This window comes from Malania oleifera, chromosome 12 (assembly GCF_029873635.1).
Source record: "Malania oleifera isolate guangnan ecotype guangnan chromosome 12, ASM2987363v1, whole genome shotgun sequence".
NCBI classification, from domain to species: Eukaryota; Viridiplantae; Streptophyta; class Magnoliopsida; order Santalales; family Ximeniaceae; genus Malania; species Malania oleifera.
This window is the reverse complement of record NC_080428.1, coordinates 83,104,390-83,123,876: the sequence shown is the minus strand read 5'-3', so window position 1 is coordinate 83,123,876 and position 19,487 is coordinate 83,104,390. Positions and strand designations below refer to the sequence as shown.

The window sequence follows — 19,487 nt, the reverse complement described above, 5'->3', positions numbered from 1 at the left end:
ATATGTATATTGTTTAATTTATTCATTCTTAACTTTTATTTATCATTTATTAGTTAAATATTTTTATCATCTAAAGATTAATTTTCTGTAAAGTTTTCAAACAAAAAGATTATGGATATGACTACATAAATATTTGATAACGTATGTACATATTGTGTGTGTGTGTGTGTGTGTGTGTGAAAGAATGTGAAATTTAAATATTGGATTAGAATTCACAAAACATAATACAAATCTAAATTGTATTGAGTTTCCTAAAAATTACCAAAATCTAAAATTAAAGTCTTACAAGGGGCATTCCAAATGTTAGATCATAAAAACGGTTGAAAATTTTACTAGTGAATTTGTCCCACATTAAATAATATGAATGGATGATAAGTGAGAAGGATCAATGAATGAGTACGATCGATGAGTTCACAAGTTGAGAATGAATGGCAACTGCTATAAGCCCAATGCTAATGAAAAGGTTAAAATCTCAACCATGTTACAAATGAACACGACTAAAGGTTAAGTCAAAGGAGTGCCTCTCATGAGGTCAGGTGTTCAAACCCTCTTGGACTCATTTCCGCCCCTGAACTCCTGAATTTACCCTCCCTTTGGAGTTGTGGGGTCAATTTCAAGGGGCGCAGGATTAGTCACGTGGACCGTCAAACGAATACGTGGATACCCAGTGCGTAATCCAAAAGAAAAAAAAAAAGAGCTTCCTCTTTATGAGTGACGAAAAATGAAATGCTGTTTAGAACATTGTTTGAGATGCATAAATAATGCTCCCATACAATGTTATAATATTTGGAAACCATGGACACCTATAAAATATAATAACATTTTAAAAATTAATTTTTATCTTCTAAAAGCTTTGAATTTATAAGCTCTCAACAAAACAAAACAAAACAAAAAAAGCAGATTTTTATTTTCAGAAACTTAGAAATTGAGTAAATTTAAACAAATTTCAATACAATTTTACATTGCATCTCATCCAAATTCAATATAAATTCAAATCTAATGTCTCTCCAAATATAGGAAAAAGTTGTTTATCGTCTGCCCCCAAGTTCTCCTTGGGAGAGAAAATAAGTAGTAGAAAAGTTCTAACACACAAAGCTTCTCAAAGGTCAATTTCAATCATCCTGCAGAAGAAGAGAATCATTATCAACAAATTACAACAGGCGGTGACACCAAGGAGGATGTCATGGGACTAAAAAAAAAAAAAATCAAATCAACAAATTAACACCAGGACAACAAAAGAATTGAATTGAATGGAATTGGCTACTCTATTCTACATTCCCACTCCATTTTCAAGATTACATTTTAAGAACTCACTTGCATAGTCAAAATATCAGAAGCACCAGATGTTGGCCCTAGACCAAAAACTGACCAAAGCAAAACTTCATCAAACAGGAAATGCAATAAAGGTTGCCAAACAACAAGCTGAGGATTAAAAAAAAATTTAAAGGTCTATCTATAAAGATTGCCGATACCCTTTGTAAACTACCTCTGGCCATTCCCCTAAGGCGTTGGTTGTTAATATGAATGATGATAACCTTGACTATGATTTGTACAGAGTTGCAAAAAGAGGATGCAGGAATCATCTCCTTCTTCTCCACCAGTCAGGAACCTTCAATCTCTGGTTTCTATGTACAGCAAGATTGGCCCCTGGAAGCTTGTGCTTTACCTGTCTCCAGAGCATATTAACAGCATCGTCCTGCTTTGGGGGGTATTGGAACTCATAATGATGGGAAACATTCTTAAGCCGTCTCCACATTTCAATCCATCTCTGCTTCGGAACTTCCCTGAGCTGTTTAACCATGTAATCTGGCTTCAATGCCTCTTTGACAGAGAAGAAAATTGAGAACTGCGAATAGTCAATCTCATCCTCATAGGGCAGTTCAATTCGGTCGCTCACAATGACAGGAACACAGTGACTGACAATGGCATCAAACAGGCGGCAAGATGAGGGTGTGTCTCCTGCAGGATGCAGGCAGAACTTTGATAAACGCATCTCTCGTGTTGACTGGCATAAAAAAATTAACCAAAAAAAAGAAAAGGGGCAAAAGGGATCAGATTGAGGGCTAACTAAGACTGTCCGCAAAGAAGGAAAAGAATAATAATTGGAAAGAACTCTTCCACCCACAATCCCCTCCTGCATGGAAAGTTCCCCACTTCAAAGAGATTCCCATATATCTAAGAGAGAATGACTCAAGCATTTTAAAGCCCCCATCTAGAAGATGGGACCCACGCTTCCAAAGCAGGGGGGCACATTTCAACAAAAGCGACCAATAAAAACCCATTCACCATTATATATGTATATATATACATATATTCCCCACAATTATCAATCTTTTAGACAACCAAATTCCCATAACTGAAATTTTCTTCACAATAGTGACAAAAAAAGTTTATGTAGTTGTAATTTACAACCGCAATGTTAAATTTATTGCAATGGAAAATGTCATGGATAGTTTCAACCAGACTGCTAAAAATGTTGGCATTCCGGAGAATGCCTTGAGTTAATGCAATCTACTAATGTTTATGGATAACTATTTGCAAATTCAAGTGTGTCAATATGAAAATAACAATATCAAATATCAATCCACAGACTCCACTACATACCGCTTTTATGCTATCTGTTGTTGCATAGCTCTGTTCATAGTGAACATCATTATAACCAACCAATGTCTTTTCTAGTTTAGCCCTCACAATTCCTTCCTGCAAAATTGAAGCACTCACAGTGCTCATTTCTGGCTCCAAATGAAAAAAGATAATTAAAAAAATATGTTCACAGGAGAAGCTAACATACAGCTTTCCTCAATGTCCTTCCCCGGAAAAATAGAAGCGTGGTGCGAGACTCAAAGGGGTCTGGAGGGTCATCTTCTGTAAAGGAATCCACAACATGCACGTATGGGGCAACGACATCTTTGTTCAGATTAGACATTGTTTTAGGGTAGCGGCCAAAATCTGCTACTATGAGAATGGATGCATTCACCTGTTCTCTAAGAAATCTGAAAGCATTGGGATGATGCATGGGGATTACATGGTCACGGCCTTTGGACCTCTGCCAGTACTTGGAACGTCCCAAAAGATTCAGTACGTCAATCTGGCAGTATTGACCCATATTTAACAATCAACAAGATGTGCAGAATCTATTTTTTAATTTCAAAAATAAAAACTAAATCCAGAATGACATGATATTAGATTTTCTTATACAAGATTTATCAATATCAATAAAAAAAGAAAAAAATTGGGCAAGTGTACTTCCAGAAACCCCAGATTTACAAGATAATGCACCGGCACGGATTTTATGCCTGAGGAAGAATTATAGTTAAAACCAATGCCTAATGACGGACTAAAAGGTCTCTGGGATGCACATAAAAGTGTGTCAACAAGACACATTCAATCAGTATCCTCATCATGTGTCTAAAAGCACAGCTAAACTATCTGGCTATCAGCCCAATAATCGATTTCAAACATTGAATCTGTGTCCACATCATGTGTCTAAAAGCACAGCTAACTATCTGGCTAACAGCCCAATAATCGATTTCAAACATTGAATCTGTGTCCACATCATGTATCTAAAAGCACAGCTAACTATCTGGCTATCAGCCCAATAATCGATTTCAAATCCGATTTCGAGCTCGGTGCTCCAAAAGCAACTGCTACAATGCGTCAGTTGCAGTAGGAAAAGTCATTTCTGACTTTCTGAGTGATCATTTGTCAAGTGATATCCAATTGCGTAAATTAAACAACGAACACAGATGCTCTCTACATTAATATCCAATTTCACACCTATTAAAATCTAAAGCAATATGAAGGGGGACAAATTCAGGAGTATCCCACGGTTTATTGTTAGTCTTCAATTAATCGGCAAGGCAACTTAATTTAGTCACATAATGCCACATTACTTAGATGAGTTGATTAATCTGTTTTCATGAAAAAACTGAAAGCAGCAGCATAGCTTCCTCAATTTCCCTTATTTTTTCATTTCTTATTCTTAGCAACCAAATGGGCAAAGAGAAAGTTTTGTAATTGCTACAAGAAAATTGGAAAAGTTCTAAAGAAAAAAAAAATCACAATGTAATTTAAAAATATTTTGAAAAAGTCGTTGCTTGAACTCGAGATAAGCATAAGCATTAATCAAAGAAAACTTGAAGCACAATCAATCCTTTCAAATACCTGCAATTGCCGGTCAATTTCCGTTTCCGGATCCGTCATAGTGTGCCCGTGAGTATTGAAGCTCAACGAAGAGAAAAAGGGAACGAAGAACACATCGGCCGACTCTGGATCCAAAACCCTAACCGCCTCTTTCCGACCGCCGCCGCCGCCTTCATACAGAAGCGAAGCCATCATCCAATACTCCACGCTGTGCTGCCTCTTCAGCCCGGTGTTTCCCGGCCACCGCGGCAGATTTCGGGCGCTCACCGGCGCGTCGTCTGAGCTCCGGCGCTCCAGCATGCCAACGTGGAACCGCCGGGGAAGATCGTACATGTAGACCCTCAGAGGGCGGTCAGCGCCGTCGCCCGACCCGGCGCAGGTGGAGCTCACAGCCGGCGATTGCAGCATGGGAAAGAACTGCGATCTGAAATCGACGGTCCCGATGAAGATGTAGTAGGAGAGGATGAGGAGAACGACGATGACGAGGGAAACCGCAGCTTTTCCGATCATTTTGGCGATCTGTCTGTGACTGTTACTCTATTTCTCTCCTCTCTCTCCCGCTTCCATCCTCTTCGCTATATAACCGTTCTGGTTCAGAACAGAGTGCAGCGATTGAGTACTAAGGAACGGAATCTTCACCGTCCGATTCAATTGCTTGGGGCAATGTAAAAGACAGATCAGGATTCTAAATAAAACCCAAACAGCAAGTTAAAAAACGAATAATTATGCTTTAAAAAGGTTTAAAACTTATATATAAATAAAGGTAAAGAATAAATAATTATTTTTAGTACTTTTAACACAAAATCCTGTTTGGAAATTGTGACGTTCGACACGGCAATTTTTCTTTTCTTATTGTTGAGGTCATCAAGTAAAGTCGGGCCTAAGGAAAGAAAAATTATTTATTAGGAGTGAATATTACATATGATTATATCACTTCATAAATTTAATTTTTTTTTATAGTATTTATATCTTACATTGGCTCATAAAATTATTGGTAATTGTATTTTCATATTTAAGAAATAAAAATAAATTTTTAAGTAAAAAATATTGATCTCCTCTTAAATTTGATAAAAAAATAAAATAAGGATCGCTCTTAAGGTTTTAAAATTTTCACACACATCTCTCCTAAGATTTTAATAATACTACATGCATTCTCGATTTTATTTTGTGACAATTATATTCCTAAAAAATTATTTTTTTTACCATATATGAGATGGGGTATATGAAAATTTTAATTTCTTAGAAGATGTTTTTGAAAATTTTGAAATTTCAGTGAATGTTTTTCTCAAGAGAAGTTAATATTTTTATACGAACATTTTTTTATAAGTTCTTAATTACTTCAATCAATAATTTTAATAATATTTTAAAATTATTTAAATAAATATTTTCTACAAATTTTTTAATAATCACATTGTCGTATCATAGTTTGGTAGCTCTATAAAATTTTTTTACCCTATAGCTGCAATATATTTTCGAGGTTTAGATTTGAATTTTGTGAATTTAAAGAAAACATAATATAAATTTGCATTTATTTTAAATCTAAACAAATATATATATCTAAACTAGTAGTGATCTCATGTCATATACAATGTATGATTTTAATAATAGCTCTTAAATAAATTCATTAAATTATAACATTTTAAAATAATATAAAATTATAATTTCATGTGTTAGATACAGGTCTTGTAATTTTGACAAATATTTTTTCATATATTTTAAACATTTTTCTTAAACCCAATTTGGTAAAAACATTGAGCATGGGATTTTTTTTCAAATTTTTAATATTTTGAAACTGATCAATAAATATATTATTTAATTAGCTATTAATATTCTAAAAATAACTAATAAATAAAACTATTACTATTTTGGAACTGTAAAATATATTAGTAATTTACCTTTTGTAACAAGAAAATAAATGATATTTGAATCCACATTTTCATATTTGCTAATCAAAATTGAATATAAATAATTTTTGACCATCAAAATAAGTTCATATTTAAGTTTTAGTAATGGAGACATAACTCTATTTATAATTATTATTTCAAAATAACCTCATAAATATGCATTTTAATTTATCTAATATTTAATCATAATTATATTAATTTATGTAACCACTAATGCATATTGATATATACCCTCATCATTAAAACTTTATTTTATTAAAGAGAGTATACTTTTATTCATAATAATTTATTTATGTTATGAATGAAAAGATATATATGATCTGCTAATGGCACTAATAAATTAGAGTTTGAAGTATATTTACTGTTAACAGTTCATAATTAAATTCAAAATGAATGAGATAAAATTTATATTGTTGCATAAAATACAAATTTTGAACAAGAGTTATGATGTATTGGGATTTGGGGGATGATTAATTATATATGTGAGTGTAGCGACCCGAAAATTTTAACCTGCTATAAATATAGAAATGCTCTCTCATACCACATATTTATATATATATTTCAACCCGTCCTAATCAGGGAATCCCGAGTGCACTTGTCATTATTGGAATTAAAACCATACAACGGAAAATGCAAAAACATCAAAACACTTTATTAGAGTTCTAACTATTCCCAACACATACATAAAACTACCTGCCTACTCGATTTTTCCACCATATAATTTTTTTTTCTTCTTAAAATTTAAATAAACAACAATAATTATCATCATTTGTCATATCAAAACTCTGATAACATATATCATCAAGACCCGACCATTTAGTGGGATATCGGGTGATCAGTTCATCATATAAGAACATACCTAACAACGGAAGTCCATATTTACATACCATCCCGAATACAAATAACTAGAGTTCTATACATCCATACACATCCCAAAAATCCATAACATACTTCAGGGGATTTGTAGTGACCTGAAGAATAATACTATTTTAATAATAAAGAGGAAGAAAAATGGAAACAGGATCAAAAGGAGGCAATAGATTTCGTCAACGAATAATTATAATAATTTCAAGGAATTGTTAGGAATTTCGTCGACGAATACAGGGTCTCATCGACGAGTGCATAAGGAAATTCGTCAACGAATACAAGGGTTCGTTGACGAGAAAATACTGAGAGGCGGATGGACTGCTCTGAATTTTGTCAACAAATTTAATGAAGGACTCGTTGACGAGGTGACGTGTCTCGTCGACGAATTTGCCCCTATAAATAGCTAAAAACTGGATTTTTATCCATTTTCGACGCCACTCTCTCTCTCTCTCTCTCTCTTTACTTCCCTCTCTCACTTCTCTCTTCGTTTCCGGGCCTATTCTTCGCCGGATCAAAGATCTAAAGCCACCACGACGTTTCTGACGGAGTTCTCTTCAAGTTTGCTAGGATGGATTATCGGTGGGATTGAGTTGGATTTCATCCCAAATTCAGGGTAAGACATTTTAGCTCATTTTTGAACTTCTGACAGTTATAAGAAATGATGTAGGCAAAGAGATACTGATATTCTGTTCTGAAAAATGTTGTTTTCAGGGTGTTATGTAGAAGACCCTGCGAGTGTTAGGCTAGTGTACCATAGGGGCTTTCCAGTAGTCAGGTAAGGGAAATATGCTATGCTAGGTCATTTTAAAATATTATACAGTTTACTTAATTATGAAAATTATGTATTAAAGTATGGTGTGACTTAAGAATATGAATATAGTACGGAGTTATGTTTACGAATTTCAGAATAATGATTTTACGAATATCAGTACCATGATTATATGAATTCTAATACCATGATTATACGAACTTCAGTATTATGATTATGTAATCTTCAGTATTATGATTATGCAGTTCTCAGTATTATGATATATGAATTACAGTACAGTTTATGCAATATCAAGGTTATTACGATTATTTCAGAATCATGGTAAATCAGATAGTTGTATATAAATATATATTATATAGTATCAGACTTTGTTAGACTATGCAGTTATAGAGCACGGTATCGTTGCTACAGATATTACGTTATGTTATGAGTGCAACCACCTATTTAGATAATACGTGGTAGTAGGTCGATCATGTAAAGACCCGTAAATTTAAAAGGATTAAAATAATTAGAAAATAAAATAACAAATAAATAAATAAAAGGAATGGCGTGGAAAAAAGAAGAAAAAAAATTAAAAATAAAGAAATTAAATTAAATTAAGATAAATTAAATAATTAGTTATTAAATTAAATATTTTTACATTGGATTTAAAAAAAATTAATTAAAATGATATATATATATATATATATATATATATATATAATGTAAAGTTAAAGAAAGAAGAAAGAAGAAGGAGAAGAAGAAGCAGCAGTTAGACACGGCCCCCCCTCTGAACTTCATTCCTGCAGCGCACTCCACGACCAACTCCGTCTCTTTCTCTCTTAAATTCTTGATGAGTTTGCGACGGATCGGGAAACGGAAGGTGTTGGATTCTTGGTTTCACTGCTGACATTTCTACTAGAGCAAATTTTTCATGGGAAAGACTTAGGCACTGCTCTGGGGAAAGGTAAATTTTCTCCATTTTCTCAATTTCGCTGTTAATATGCGGTTAAATCGACGATCAGACACCACCACGTGATCCTAGTCGTCGTCATTGTCATTTTGACGTAGGTAATTTTTTAATTGAGATTTTTTAGGCTTTACTCCAAAGCGAGAGTGGGATTTGGGAATTGGCTAAATTTAAGAGTATTATTATTTATTTAGGAATTATGGCCCTAGGAAGTATTTAAATAATATTTTATTCAGAAATAATTTATTAGAACTAAGAATTTAATTTCAGGGTCCGAGTAAGCGTCGTAGGTATTTTTCGGAGTCTCTATTGGCGTAATTCAAGAAACCAGGTAAGGGGGAAATTTATATATTAAATCAGGTTTTTCATGAATAAAAAAATGACTATGTGTTATTTATGTATATATGTTTTTTTTTATGTGAGTTTAAAATGTCAGTCATGAAATTTATGTTTTTTGAGCTTTGGATTGTCGATATAGTTATGTATATGTGAAAGTGAACGAATGAAAGTGAAAAGAATTTTCTGATGAATTAAATAAGAAATGAAATGTATTTTGAGCACATAAATGTTAAATATGGGTTGACTTATTTTATGAGAAATATGTATGAATTTTACTACTAAATTGTGTGGCATGAGAATCTGTGCAAATTATATGTTAAATGTATGAGATGCAGACTAAGTAAGTAAAGCAATGGGAATAAAATATGATAGGAACAATGTTGCATGTATATGTTAAATGCAACCATGTAAAGGTACAACAGCTGAAAGCAGGGTTAGCAGATTCTAGCGCATTTCTATGTGGACTAACTGTAGTAGATTCTAGTGCATTTCTATGTGGACTAACAAATGATGGCTAAAGAGTAGCCGTAGTACAAAGGAATGGAATGAAAATGTTATGAAATGAAATGATAAGGAATGACAATGCAATGAAATGAAATGTGAAATGTAAATGATTCAAATGGGAAAGAGTCACTTAAAGTGAAACACAAGGAAATGTTAAGTTATGAACATGAAAGAATGTGAATGATTGAATAATGATGGAAAGAATGATGTATTATGATATTAGAAGTATTTATGTATGTAGAACATGTTACGTTTGGGTGGGGTGCACTCTTCGCCTGAGGGCTTACTGAGTAAGGCAAGTGCACTAGTAGCTTCAGATGTGGCAGTAGCTGCATAACGCACTAGGGCAGAGGGAACCTACTTGTATGAGCGGGTAGAATTCCCTATCCTTAGGGCCTTTGCCGGTAAACTATTGTTGAACTATGTGAGTACGAGATTAATCTAGCACTCGAGGGCTTACTGAGTAAGGTGAGTGGTCTGATATGTTTTAATTGTGACTTTAGGGTTACCTAAGTATCAAAGCAGAGGGGTGCTACTTGTATGGGCGGGTAATCACCCTTATAATTGGGTAATCTCATGGGTTAAATATTTGCATGTGATTGTTTAGGTTCAGAAAACGATTTCAATGTTATATGATGATTTGCAAATGAGATAAAAATGATATCTATTTATCTCATGTTGGCCACACACTGTTTTAATATGTATGTTTCTTCCCTTACCGAGATGTGTCTTACCCGAATATGAATTTTTTTTTTCCAGGATTTCCTCGAGATCGAGCTTTGAGAACTCGAGGTTTTTATAACATTATTGGGAAATAGAAAAAGAAAATGGTATATTTCTATGTTAATTTTGGGGAATGTAAATATTTATATTTTATGTCTTTATGTTTTAAGGCTATTGAGTAAGGAATGTTTGAGAACATACTGAATTGTTTTGGAAGTTATGTAGATTTATGGAAATGCAGGTGATGGGTGATTTAATATGGATTATAGTTAGAATTAGTAAACTCTGATATTATGTTATATGAAGATTATAATTATGTTTTCTGCTGCGTATGTTATGGATTATGATTTATCAGGATATGATCAGGTATAACGCACCAGACTCAGGTTTAAGGGTTCGGGGCATTACAGATCACCTAGGCCCTTGACGTGGACAGGCTTCCCATCAAATATGGGTTGAGGCGAGCAGATCAGACCGATGGAATATAGTGATTTATTCCTGGTTGTCCAGTTAGGGTAAATCCCGCCTACAGGCCGCACAACCCTGTCATGAGGGGTTAAATCATGACACACAGTTATCCACAGGGAAGGTTTTCAGTTACTATTACGTACATATAGATTTATAGAACAGGGAACATACTTATGTACTTTAGAAGTATTTTGAATAGTAACCTGCAATACTGATTTGTTAAGCAACATGGAAAGGGTGGTGTTTTTTTATCACTTGTACTGTATTTACGAATTCAGTTATACATGATTATATGAAACACATTTTCATGATATCGTAGCTCATTTGCCACACATTAGTAATAGCATATTTCGTCTTACTGAGCGTTGGCTCATCCTAGTGTTGAATCATTTTTCAGGTGATCTAGTTAGGCGAGCAGACCAGGCTCGCAGATAGAGGGGCTTCAGTAGTGCCCTGTTAGTGAAGTGAGTATTGTGGGAGTATTTTTGTATAGCCCTAGCTAGCTGAGGGTATTTTGGGGATACAGTTATATTTGTATATTTTGGAAAACATTTCAGAACTCTGGTATTGTATGTAATGATTTATGGTTATGTTTATATGATTTTCGCTTCTCGCTACTTAGGTTAATGATTGGGTTTACCCTAGTATGGTATCAGATCATGTAGATTATCATAGTATAAAAAAAAAAAAAAACCAATTAATTAAGCAGGTCGTGACAGTTTGGTAACAGAGCCTAGGTTGCTAGGTTTTATAGACTTTAAAATGCAGCATAAATAATACTAGAGTATAGGAAAAGGATTTGAGGTTTGTTCTGTGTCTGGGTACAGGATTACCGTGGTGGTTTCTATGTTTTTCCTAGGGTGATGATTTCAGGAAAACCATAGTAAACTATTGTTAGGTCGTGTGTCTAGATGACAGAATTGGATATTGGGTAAGATCAGGGAAGGTAATTAATTTTGAATTGGTATAGGATAGGTCTGTATAGGAGATAAAGTGCTTAAGTGTGTTTTTTGTTTTCAGGATGGATCCAGGAAGCAGTGGCACGAATGCTGGGGAGGATAGGCTAGGACCTTCCAGCATAGGTGGAGGAGATATAGATGCTATACTGCGTAGCGTCACTTAGCAGGTGATAGCTAAGATAGCCAGGAGCTCTGGGGAGCATGGCTGTTTGATTGAGAAGTTTACGCGCATGAATCCCCCATCCTTTGCTGGAGGTGACGACCCGATTATAGCTGAGAATTGGGTTCAGGATATTGAAGAAACATTGGCGGTGCTCCCATGTATGGACAAGCAGAAGGTAGCATTTGCCACATTTAAGCTGACAGGGGAGGCGAAGCGCTGGTGGAGAGCAGTGCGTCTGATAGAGGAGCAGAGGCCGGTTCTAGTTCTAGTGACGTGGAACCGATTCAAGGATTTTTTCTTCGAGTGGTATTTTCCTGTTATCATTTGGAGTGCGAAGGCAGCAGAGTTTCTGCATTTGGTATAGGGGCAGATGACTGTTTCCCACTACGCGGCTCAGTTTGTCGAGTTGTCACGTTTTGCTCCACATCTAGCACCTGATGAAGAGAAAAATGCAAGAAAGTTTGAAGAGGGACTGAGGCAGAATCTGTCTGAGTAGGTAATTGGTTTCAGGGTTCAGACATTCATAGAGGTTGTAGACAGAGCTGCGATTATTGAGAGTGGCATTCAGAGGGGTGTAGCAGCTCAGAGTCAGAGGAAGAGGCCTGCACCTCAGGGTTTTCAGGCTGGTACCAGTAGGGGTCCATGGAGAGGAGGTCGCGATAGGGGAGACCAAAGGCAGATGGTAGGACCTTGTGGGAATCAGGGTGCACCATCTTACCTGGTACGTCAGACATGCGGGAAACATCATTTGGGGGAGTGCCAAGCAGGCAGAGAAGTATGTTATCATTGTGGGAAACCCGACCATGTGGTGCACGAATGCCCAATTCAGCCAGACTAGGTCCTAGCTCCCAAGCCCTATCAGGGAGGATACCAGGCGCCTCGTGGTGGCCAGTAGAGGAATGTGGCCCTAGTGCGAGTATACGCTCTGACGCCAAGAGATGCAGAGGCTGCTACGGATGTGGTGATAGGTACATTTACTGTTTCATCATATCCAGTTATTATTCTTTTTGACTCAAGTGCTACTCATTCTTTCATTTCTGCATCTTATGTTAAATTATCTGAGAGTGAGACCCAGTCATTAGATATAGCGCTATTGGTAGCTACACCATCAGGATCAGTGATCAGATGTCAGAGAGTACTCAGGGGTTATCTGATAGAAATTCAGGGGAATGTACTACCAGCAAATTTGGTTGTATTTGATATGTGTGAGTTTGATATAATATTGGGTATGGACTAGTTGGCTGCCAATCACGCTAGCATTGATTGTTTCCAAAAAGAAGTAATTTTCAGACCTCCTGGAGAATAGGAATTCAGATTCATTGGTTCATGGGTACATGCTCCAAAGCAGTTAATATCCACCGTGCAGGCGAGCAGATTACTCATGGACGGAGGTTAGGGGTTTATAGCGTTTGTGAAGGAAGTATCTGAAAATGAATTGAAGATTGATAGCACTCCAGTAGTACGAGAATTTCTGAACATTTTTCCAGAGGAGCTACCAGGGTTGCCTCATGTGCGCGAGGTAGATTTTCCTATAGATTTACCTTCAGGGACTGCGCCAATTTCTAAAGTTCCCTATCGTATGGCTCTAGTTGAATTGGGAGAATTAAAGAAGTAGTTGCAGGATTTGTTGAATAAGGGGTTTATACGACCCAGTGTATCACCATGGGGACCTCCAGTGTTGTTCATAAAGAAGAAAGATGGGTCCATGAGGATGTGCAGCAGGCATCTGAGAAGGTAGGTTTGATCTGAGAGAGGATTAGATCGGCTCAGAGTCCGTAGAAAAGTTATGCGAATGTTCGCCGCCGTGAGTTGGAGTTCTAGGTAGGGGGTAAAGTATTCCTTAGAATCGCTCTGATGAAGGGAGTGATGAGATTCGGAAGGAAGGGCAAGTTGAGTCTGAGGTATATTAGACCATTCAAGGTCATTGAGCGAGTGGGTTAGGTAGCCTATAGAGTTGCACTACCCCTAGCACTCTCGAGGGTCCGCGATGTGTTTCACTTATCCATACTGAGAAGGTACGTGTTGGATCCATCTCATGTGATCAGTTATGATGAGTTGGAAATCAAGGATACTTTAGCGTATGAGGAAATACCTATTCAGGTTCTCGACTGTAAAGTTCAGAAGTTTCGTACCAAAGAAATACCGTTGGTGAAGGTATTGTGGCGAAACCACGAGGTTGAGGAAGCTTCTTGGGAACTGGAAACGGAAATATGCCGGAAGTATCCGCAATTGTTTTGAGTAGTACTGGGATAGTAGGGTGGTATGAGTGTGTATGTATGTAAACCTCTATTATCATATTGTATTTAGTGGTTAGTCTCTGGGAGAGTCATGTGGTATTGTAAGCTCCTTAGACCGTGTATGTATGTGACCATGGCATTCTTCCGTCATAAGTGAGGGAACGTATGTATGTATCGTGATGGGGCTGCGTATAAATGGCCGCTGTTTTCTATAGAGCACGTATGTATTGTAGAGGGGCTGCGTATGAATGGCCGCCGTTTCACCTCAGAGTATGTATGTATGTAGTAGTATGAATGTGTTTGTAACAAGAGATTGCAAATTTCGAGGATAAAATTTTGGCTAGGAGGGGAGGTTGTAAGAACTCGAACCATGATATAGGGGTTAATTATAAAAAAGAGGGGTAAAAATGGAATTTGCACATAATTCGTCGATGAGGCCATAATTCGTCGACGAAGGCTGAAGGCATGTCGTCGACGAAATTCAGAAGCTCATCGATGAGTGAATGCCGAGAGGTTCAGGAAAAAATGGAAATATCTGGTTCGTCGACGAGGCCACCAATTCGTTGACGAAGCTAATGAAGAATTCGTCGACGAGGATACCAATTCGTCGATGAATCCCCTTGGGTCAAAGGCCTATAAAAGATATTTTTGGGTTGCTTTGGGGTTAAGTTTTCCCCAAACTCTCTCTCTCTCTCTCTCTCTCTCTCTCTCTCCTCGATTTCTTTGCCGTTTGTCGCCTAAATCGTAAATCCAAAGTTACTGCGAGGATCAGTGAAGGTTTCTCTACGTTTCTAGCGGATTGGAATCTCGTTTCGAGCGATTTTGGGTTTCGAGCCAAAATTGAGGTAAGGTTCGGTTTTTGTTTCCGATTTAGTATATGTGTAGTAGTACAGATTGTAAGCCTATATTGTACTGTGGTTTGTAGGTTTCGGAGTCTCGGTTCATAGTTTTGGGGACCGTAGAGTTCATAGTTGGAATTCGGGTTAAGGTAAGGGGATTCAGTTTATATCAGTTCATTTTCGAAATCAGGATCGGTAAGCCTATAGGCTACGATCGTATGTATGTTTTGATAACTTATTTGGGAAAATCTATCTTGTAAAAATGCAGAATTTTCGGGTTACAGTTTTTCAGGAAAATTGGGGATTTCGGGTATCCTCTCTACTTTATTTTGGAAACTGTTGGTTGTGTTAAAATTGTACTATTGAGGTGACCGAAATCCATATTTGCATAAACTGTATACTTGAAATCGTAATTGATATAATTTTCCCTAAACCAAATAAGTGTGGTATGTATGGGTATATGTATTTGTTCCAAGTATTTGTAAAACAGGTATGAGGCGGCTAATTACCGTAAGCTGAAATGTATACGAACGTGAGTTCCAAAATGATTCCAGGGATTTGTAAAACAGCCATGTATCGGTTAACTACCGTGGGCGAGAGTGGCCGGCTCTATATTCGGGGTGTGAAATATCACCAGTATGATCCGGCTGGTCACCAAAGGGTGTGTTCTACATCGTATGTAGCAATGTAATCACTGTGGGCCTACATCGACGCAGCGTAGTTGTGCATGTGGCAATGTAATCGTTGTGAGACTAGGTGACCTTGCGTAGTTGCATATGTGGCAATGTAATCACTGTGGGCCTGAGTCGTCGCTTCGTAGTTGCGTGTGTAGCAATGTAATCGCTGTGAGACTAGGTGACCTTGTGTAGTTGCGTATGTAGCAATGTAATCACTATGGGCCTGGGTCATTGCATTGTAGTTGCGTATGTAGCAATATAATTAATGTGAGACTAGGTGACCTTGTGTCGTTGCATATGGAGTAATGTAATCACTATTAGGCCTCGAGCGTTATAGCGTAGTTGCGTATGTAGCAATGTAATCGCTGTGAGACGAGGTCACCTTGTGTAGTTGCAAACTAGTGTGACGACATTGATCGTATGTTTTGGGTATCGTATGTACTGGAACGGTTTTTGTGAAAATATTGGAACTGTATGGAACTGTAAGTAAATGTATGGAAATGTTTCAAACTGTATCGTATCTTTTATAGTGTTATGAAGTATGTAAAATAACACTGGTATGTCACACACTGATATAACCTGCTTTCTTCCTTACTGAGAGGTGTCTCGCCTCGAATGTACGTACAATGTTTTCCAGGTTCCTCAAGTAGCCGTAAGTAGCATCCTAACATCTAGGAGCAAAAGTGTCGTAGCTACTACTAGTACCTACTAGGTACGAGTTTTGGTATCCAGGTTGTCAGGATAGTTTTGTGGACACCTGGGGTATATGTTGTAATTATGGGAATGTATCTCCTAGCTTGTATAGACTCTGGTATGATACTGGTTATGTATGAAAGACCGTATTTCGCTGTGTATTTTGGATGAGTATGGATGGTTATGCGTATGTATGTGGGCATCCGTTCACCCCACGGGGTCGGACCCTCTTTTTTTGTTGTATCATGTATGTTTTAAATTAATACAGAGACAGGTTAGGTTACTCAAATTCACACCTAGGACACACCTGTGGGTTCAGGTTGTGACAAAAATACGTCATGGATTCTAAACAAAACTGGTGGTAATGCCAACCTGTAGGCAACTGGAATCACTCTTTTAAGAATCTTGAATGGTCCAATATACCTAGGGCTCAGTTTATTCTTCCTCCAAAATCTCATAACTCCTTTCATTGGTGCCACTTTCAGAAATACATAATCTCCTATGTCAAATTCCAACTCTTGCTGGTGAGTATCTGCATAACTCTTCTGCTGACTTTGTGCTGTTCTGATCCTGTCTCTGATGAGTCTGACTTTATCATGAGTTTGGTATATTAGCTCTACCCCTAAAATATGTTTTTCTCCAATCTTATCCCAGTACAACGGGGATTGGCACCTCCTGTCATATAATGCCTCATATGGTGTCATCGCAATGCTGGACTGATAGCTGTTATAATAAGCAAACTCGACCAGCGGCATAAACTGTATCCTGTTGGCCTAGCTAGGCTTACGACTCTTGATTTTGATGATAACAAAGTAAGGCTATCTAATTTGCTTCAAAGTGGTGATATTTCAGTTAATGAAGGCAAAGTGAATTTCAAATGATAAAAAGACATTTCTGAAAGCTCATGTCAAAGATCAAGGATCAAATGAAGTTTGGACCATAAAATGACAGATCTTGAAAGCTCACAAGGATCAAGGAACATGGAAGGCTCATATCAAATTAATGATCCATAATGAAAGCTCAAAGAAGATTGGACGATCAAGGATCAGCGGCAAAGAGATAAAAAGTCAAGAGAGTCAATAAAAGATACATTGTAAGTACTTCAAATATAATTCAAGTTTGAATTTTCATTTTGAAGCTCATTAGGCAAAGAGATCTAGAAACCTTGTTTTTAAGTCTTGGAACATATTTTTCAAAGAAAAACAAATTGACATTCCAAGATTGAGTAAGCAAAGAAGAGAGAGAACAAAAATATTTTAAAATAAGAAAAAATTTCTTGATAGGCGACTGACTGCACGTAGACAGTCAACTTCCATGTCAAAGGGTTTTAAATGAATAGATAGAAACTGTCACCCTTCTGCTCATCTTTAAAACCCAGTTATTTAGTGACAAGCGCCTGACCCCCTGTTGACAGGCGACTGCTACCCTACTGCTTGTGTTTTTTACATGTGTAATGTAATAACCCAAGAAATTAAATTAGGGCCTCGTCGACGAACACAGGGATTCGTCGACGAGGGTACATGACGATCTCATTAACGAAGGCACGTCTCGTCGATGATAAGATACCGAGGGGATGTTTTTCCAAGTTCTGAATTTCGTCAACGAGGAGATAGTATTCATCAACGAACCTCCTTATTGACCTCGTCAAAGAGATGACATGGCTTGTTGACGAAGCCCATAGTATAAATAGTCCTAAACTCGGTTTTTCACGCATAATTATCAGCAAAATCCTCTTTTTTTCTCTCTCCTCTACGATTTCTCCCTCCTCTCTCTCTCTCTCTCTTTGATTTTGGCCCTGTTAGTCACTAGATCAACGATCTGAGGCCACCACGACACTCCTGGGGAAGTTCTCTCCAAGTTTGCCGGAGCGGATCGTTGGTGGGACTGAATTGAATTTCATCCCAAACCCAGGGTAAGGCCTTTTATTTGAAATCAGGTTTTCCAGCAGTTGTAGGAAATGTAGTAGTCGAAAAAATAATGATATTTTGTTCTGGGATATATTATTTTCAGGGTGTGGAGTGGGGAACCCTACTGGGGTTAGACCAGTCACAGAAGGGGACTTTAGCAGGAATCATGTAAAAGAAATATGCTATGCTAGGCAATTTTATTATGATTCAGTACAAATCATATGTTTTTAGCAAATTATTATTTGGACCATATATACAGTCTTCAAAGCTTGGTAATATTGATATATAGTTGTGTGGCATGAGTTTAATATTATATCAGCACAGGGTTTATATAATTTTTAGAATATCATGATTTACAGTATACGTATGGAAACTTGTATTTTACAGTATTTTCAGAATACTATGATATACAAACCTCAGAACCATAACATTTAGTCACTACAGTTAATCAAATATTTCAATTATTCAGTTATGCAGATATCCTAGATATTTAGTTATTATAGTTTATTCATATCAGTTTACATAATGTTATGGTTATTTCAGTTATTATAAATCATGGTAAAAACAGTATTTCAGAAATATCGGTTATTTATATATAGTATTAGATGTTGATGGATCATATTCAGCCAGTAGAGCACGGTATCGTAGCTATATTTAGTTCAAAGTGCAACCACTACTTAGATAGTATGTGGTATTTAGAAGTTGATCGTGCCTATGTTGTGGACAGGCTCCCCATCAGATATGGGTTGAGGGGGCCAATCTGACTGTCGGAGTTTCAATTGACTTACCCTGGTCAGCCAGCCAGGTTAGATCCCGCTTTCAGGCCGCACAACCCTGTCATGAGGGGTTAAATCATGACTTTCAGTTATCCATCTAGGAAATTTTCTCTGTTATTATATATACATATGATTAGCTTTACAGATTACCTATAGATATTAGCAGTATTATGAATAAAATATTCAGAAAAATCAGTTTATGTTAAGCAACATAGGTATGATTTATATTGCAGCAGGTATACATGTTTTATTTAGTTTTGTAATTTATGGTATTTTTTCTAAATCAGAGTTTACAAGCATGTAGCTCACTTGCCACACACTAGCAATAGCATATTTCGTCTAACTGAGTGTCATCTCACCCCATTTAATTGACAAAATTTTCAGGTAAACCTTCTAGGCGAGCATATCAGGCTCGCAGATAGAAGAGGGATATAGTACTGCCCTATCAATAGAGTGAGTATTTTTGGGGAAGGGAGTACTTTTGTGTAGCCCTAGTTCAGGGGTATATGTATATTTTGGGAATATTCTGGCACTCTAGTATTGTGTATATATATGGTTATGGTTATATGA

General features: G+C 36.8%; 1 protein-coding gene across 3 annotated transcripts; it reads right to left on the bottom strand.

The window, feature by feature from the left end:
- Positions 1–1,241: 1,241 nt before the first annotated feature.
- Positions 1,242–4,908, bottom strand: LOC131144740 (probable arabinosyltransferase ARAD1). Of its 3 annotated transcripts, none has more exons than XM_058093584.1 (4): positions 4,165–4,908; positions 2,792–3,088; positions 2,605–2,700; positions 1,242–2,005 (listed from the first exon to the last, which is right to left on the bottom strand). In XM_058093584.1, the coding sequence occupies exons 1-4, from the start codon at positions 4,651–4,653 to the stop codon at positions 1,580–1,582; spliced, it is 1,308 nt and encodes a 435-aa protein (XP_057949567.1). In that variant the 5' UTR covers positions 4,654–4,908; the 3' UTR covers positions 1,242–1,579. The 3 variants fall into 3 exon arrangements, with proteins under 3 accessions (XP_057949567.1, XP_057949569.1, XP_057949568.1); XM_058093586.1 differs by having other exon boundaries at positions 1,242–1,959; positions 4,165–4,870; XM_058093585.1 differs by having other exon boundaries at positions 2,792–3,055; positions 4,165–4,867.
- Positions 4,909–19,487: the final 14,579 nt, after the last annotated feature.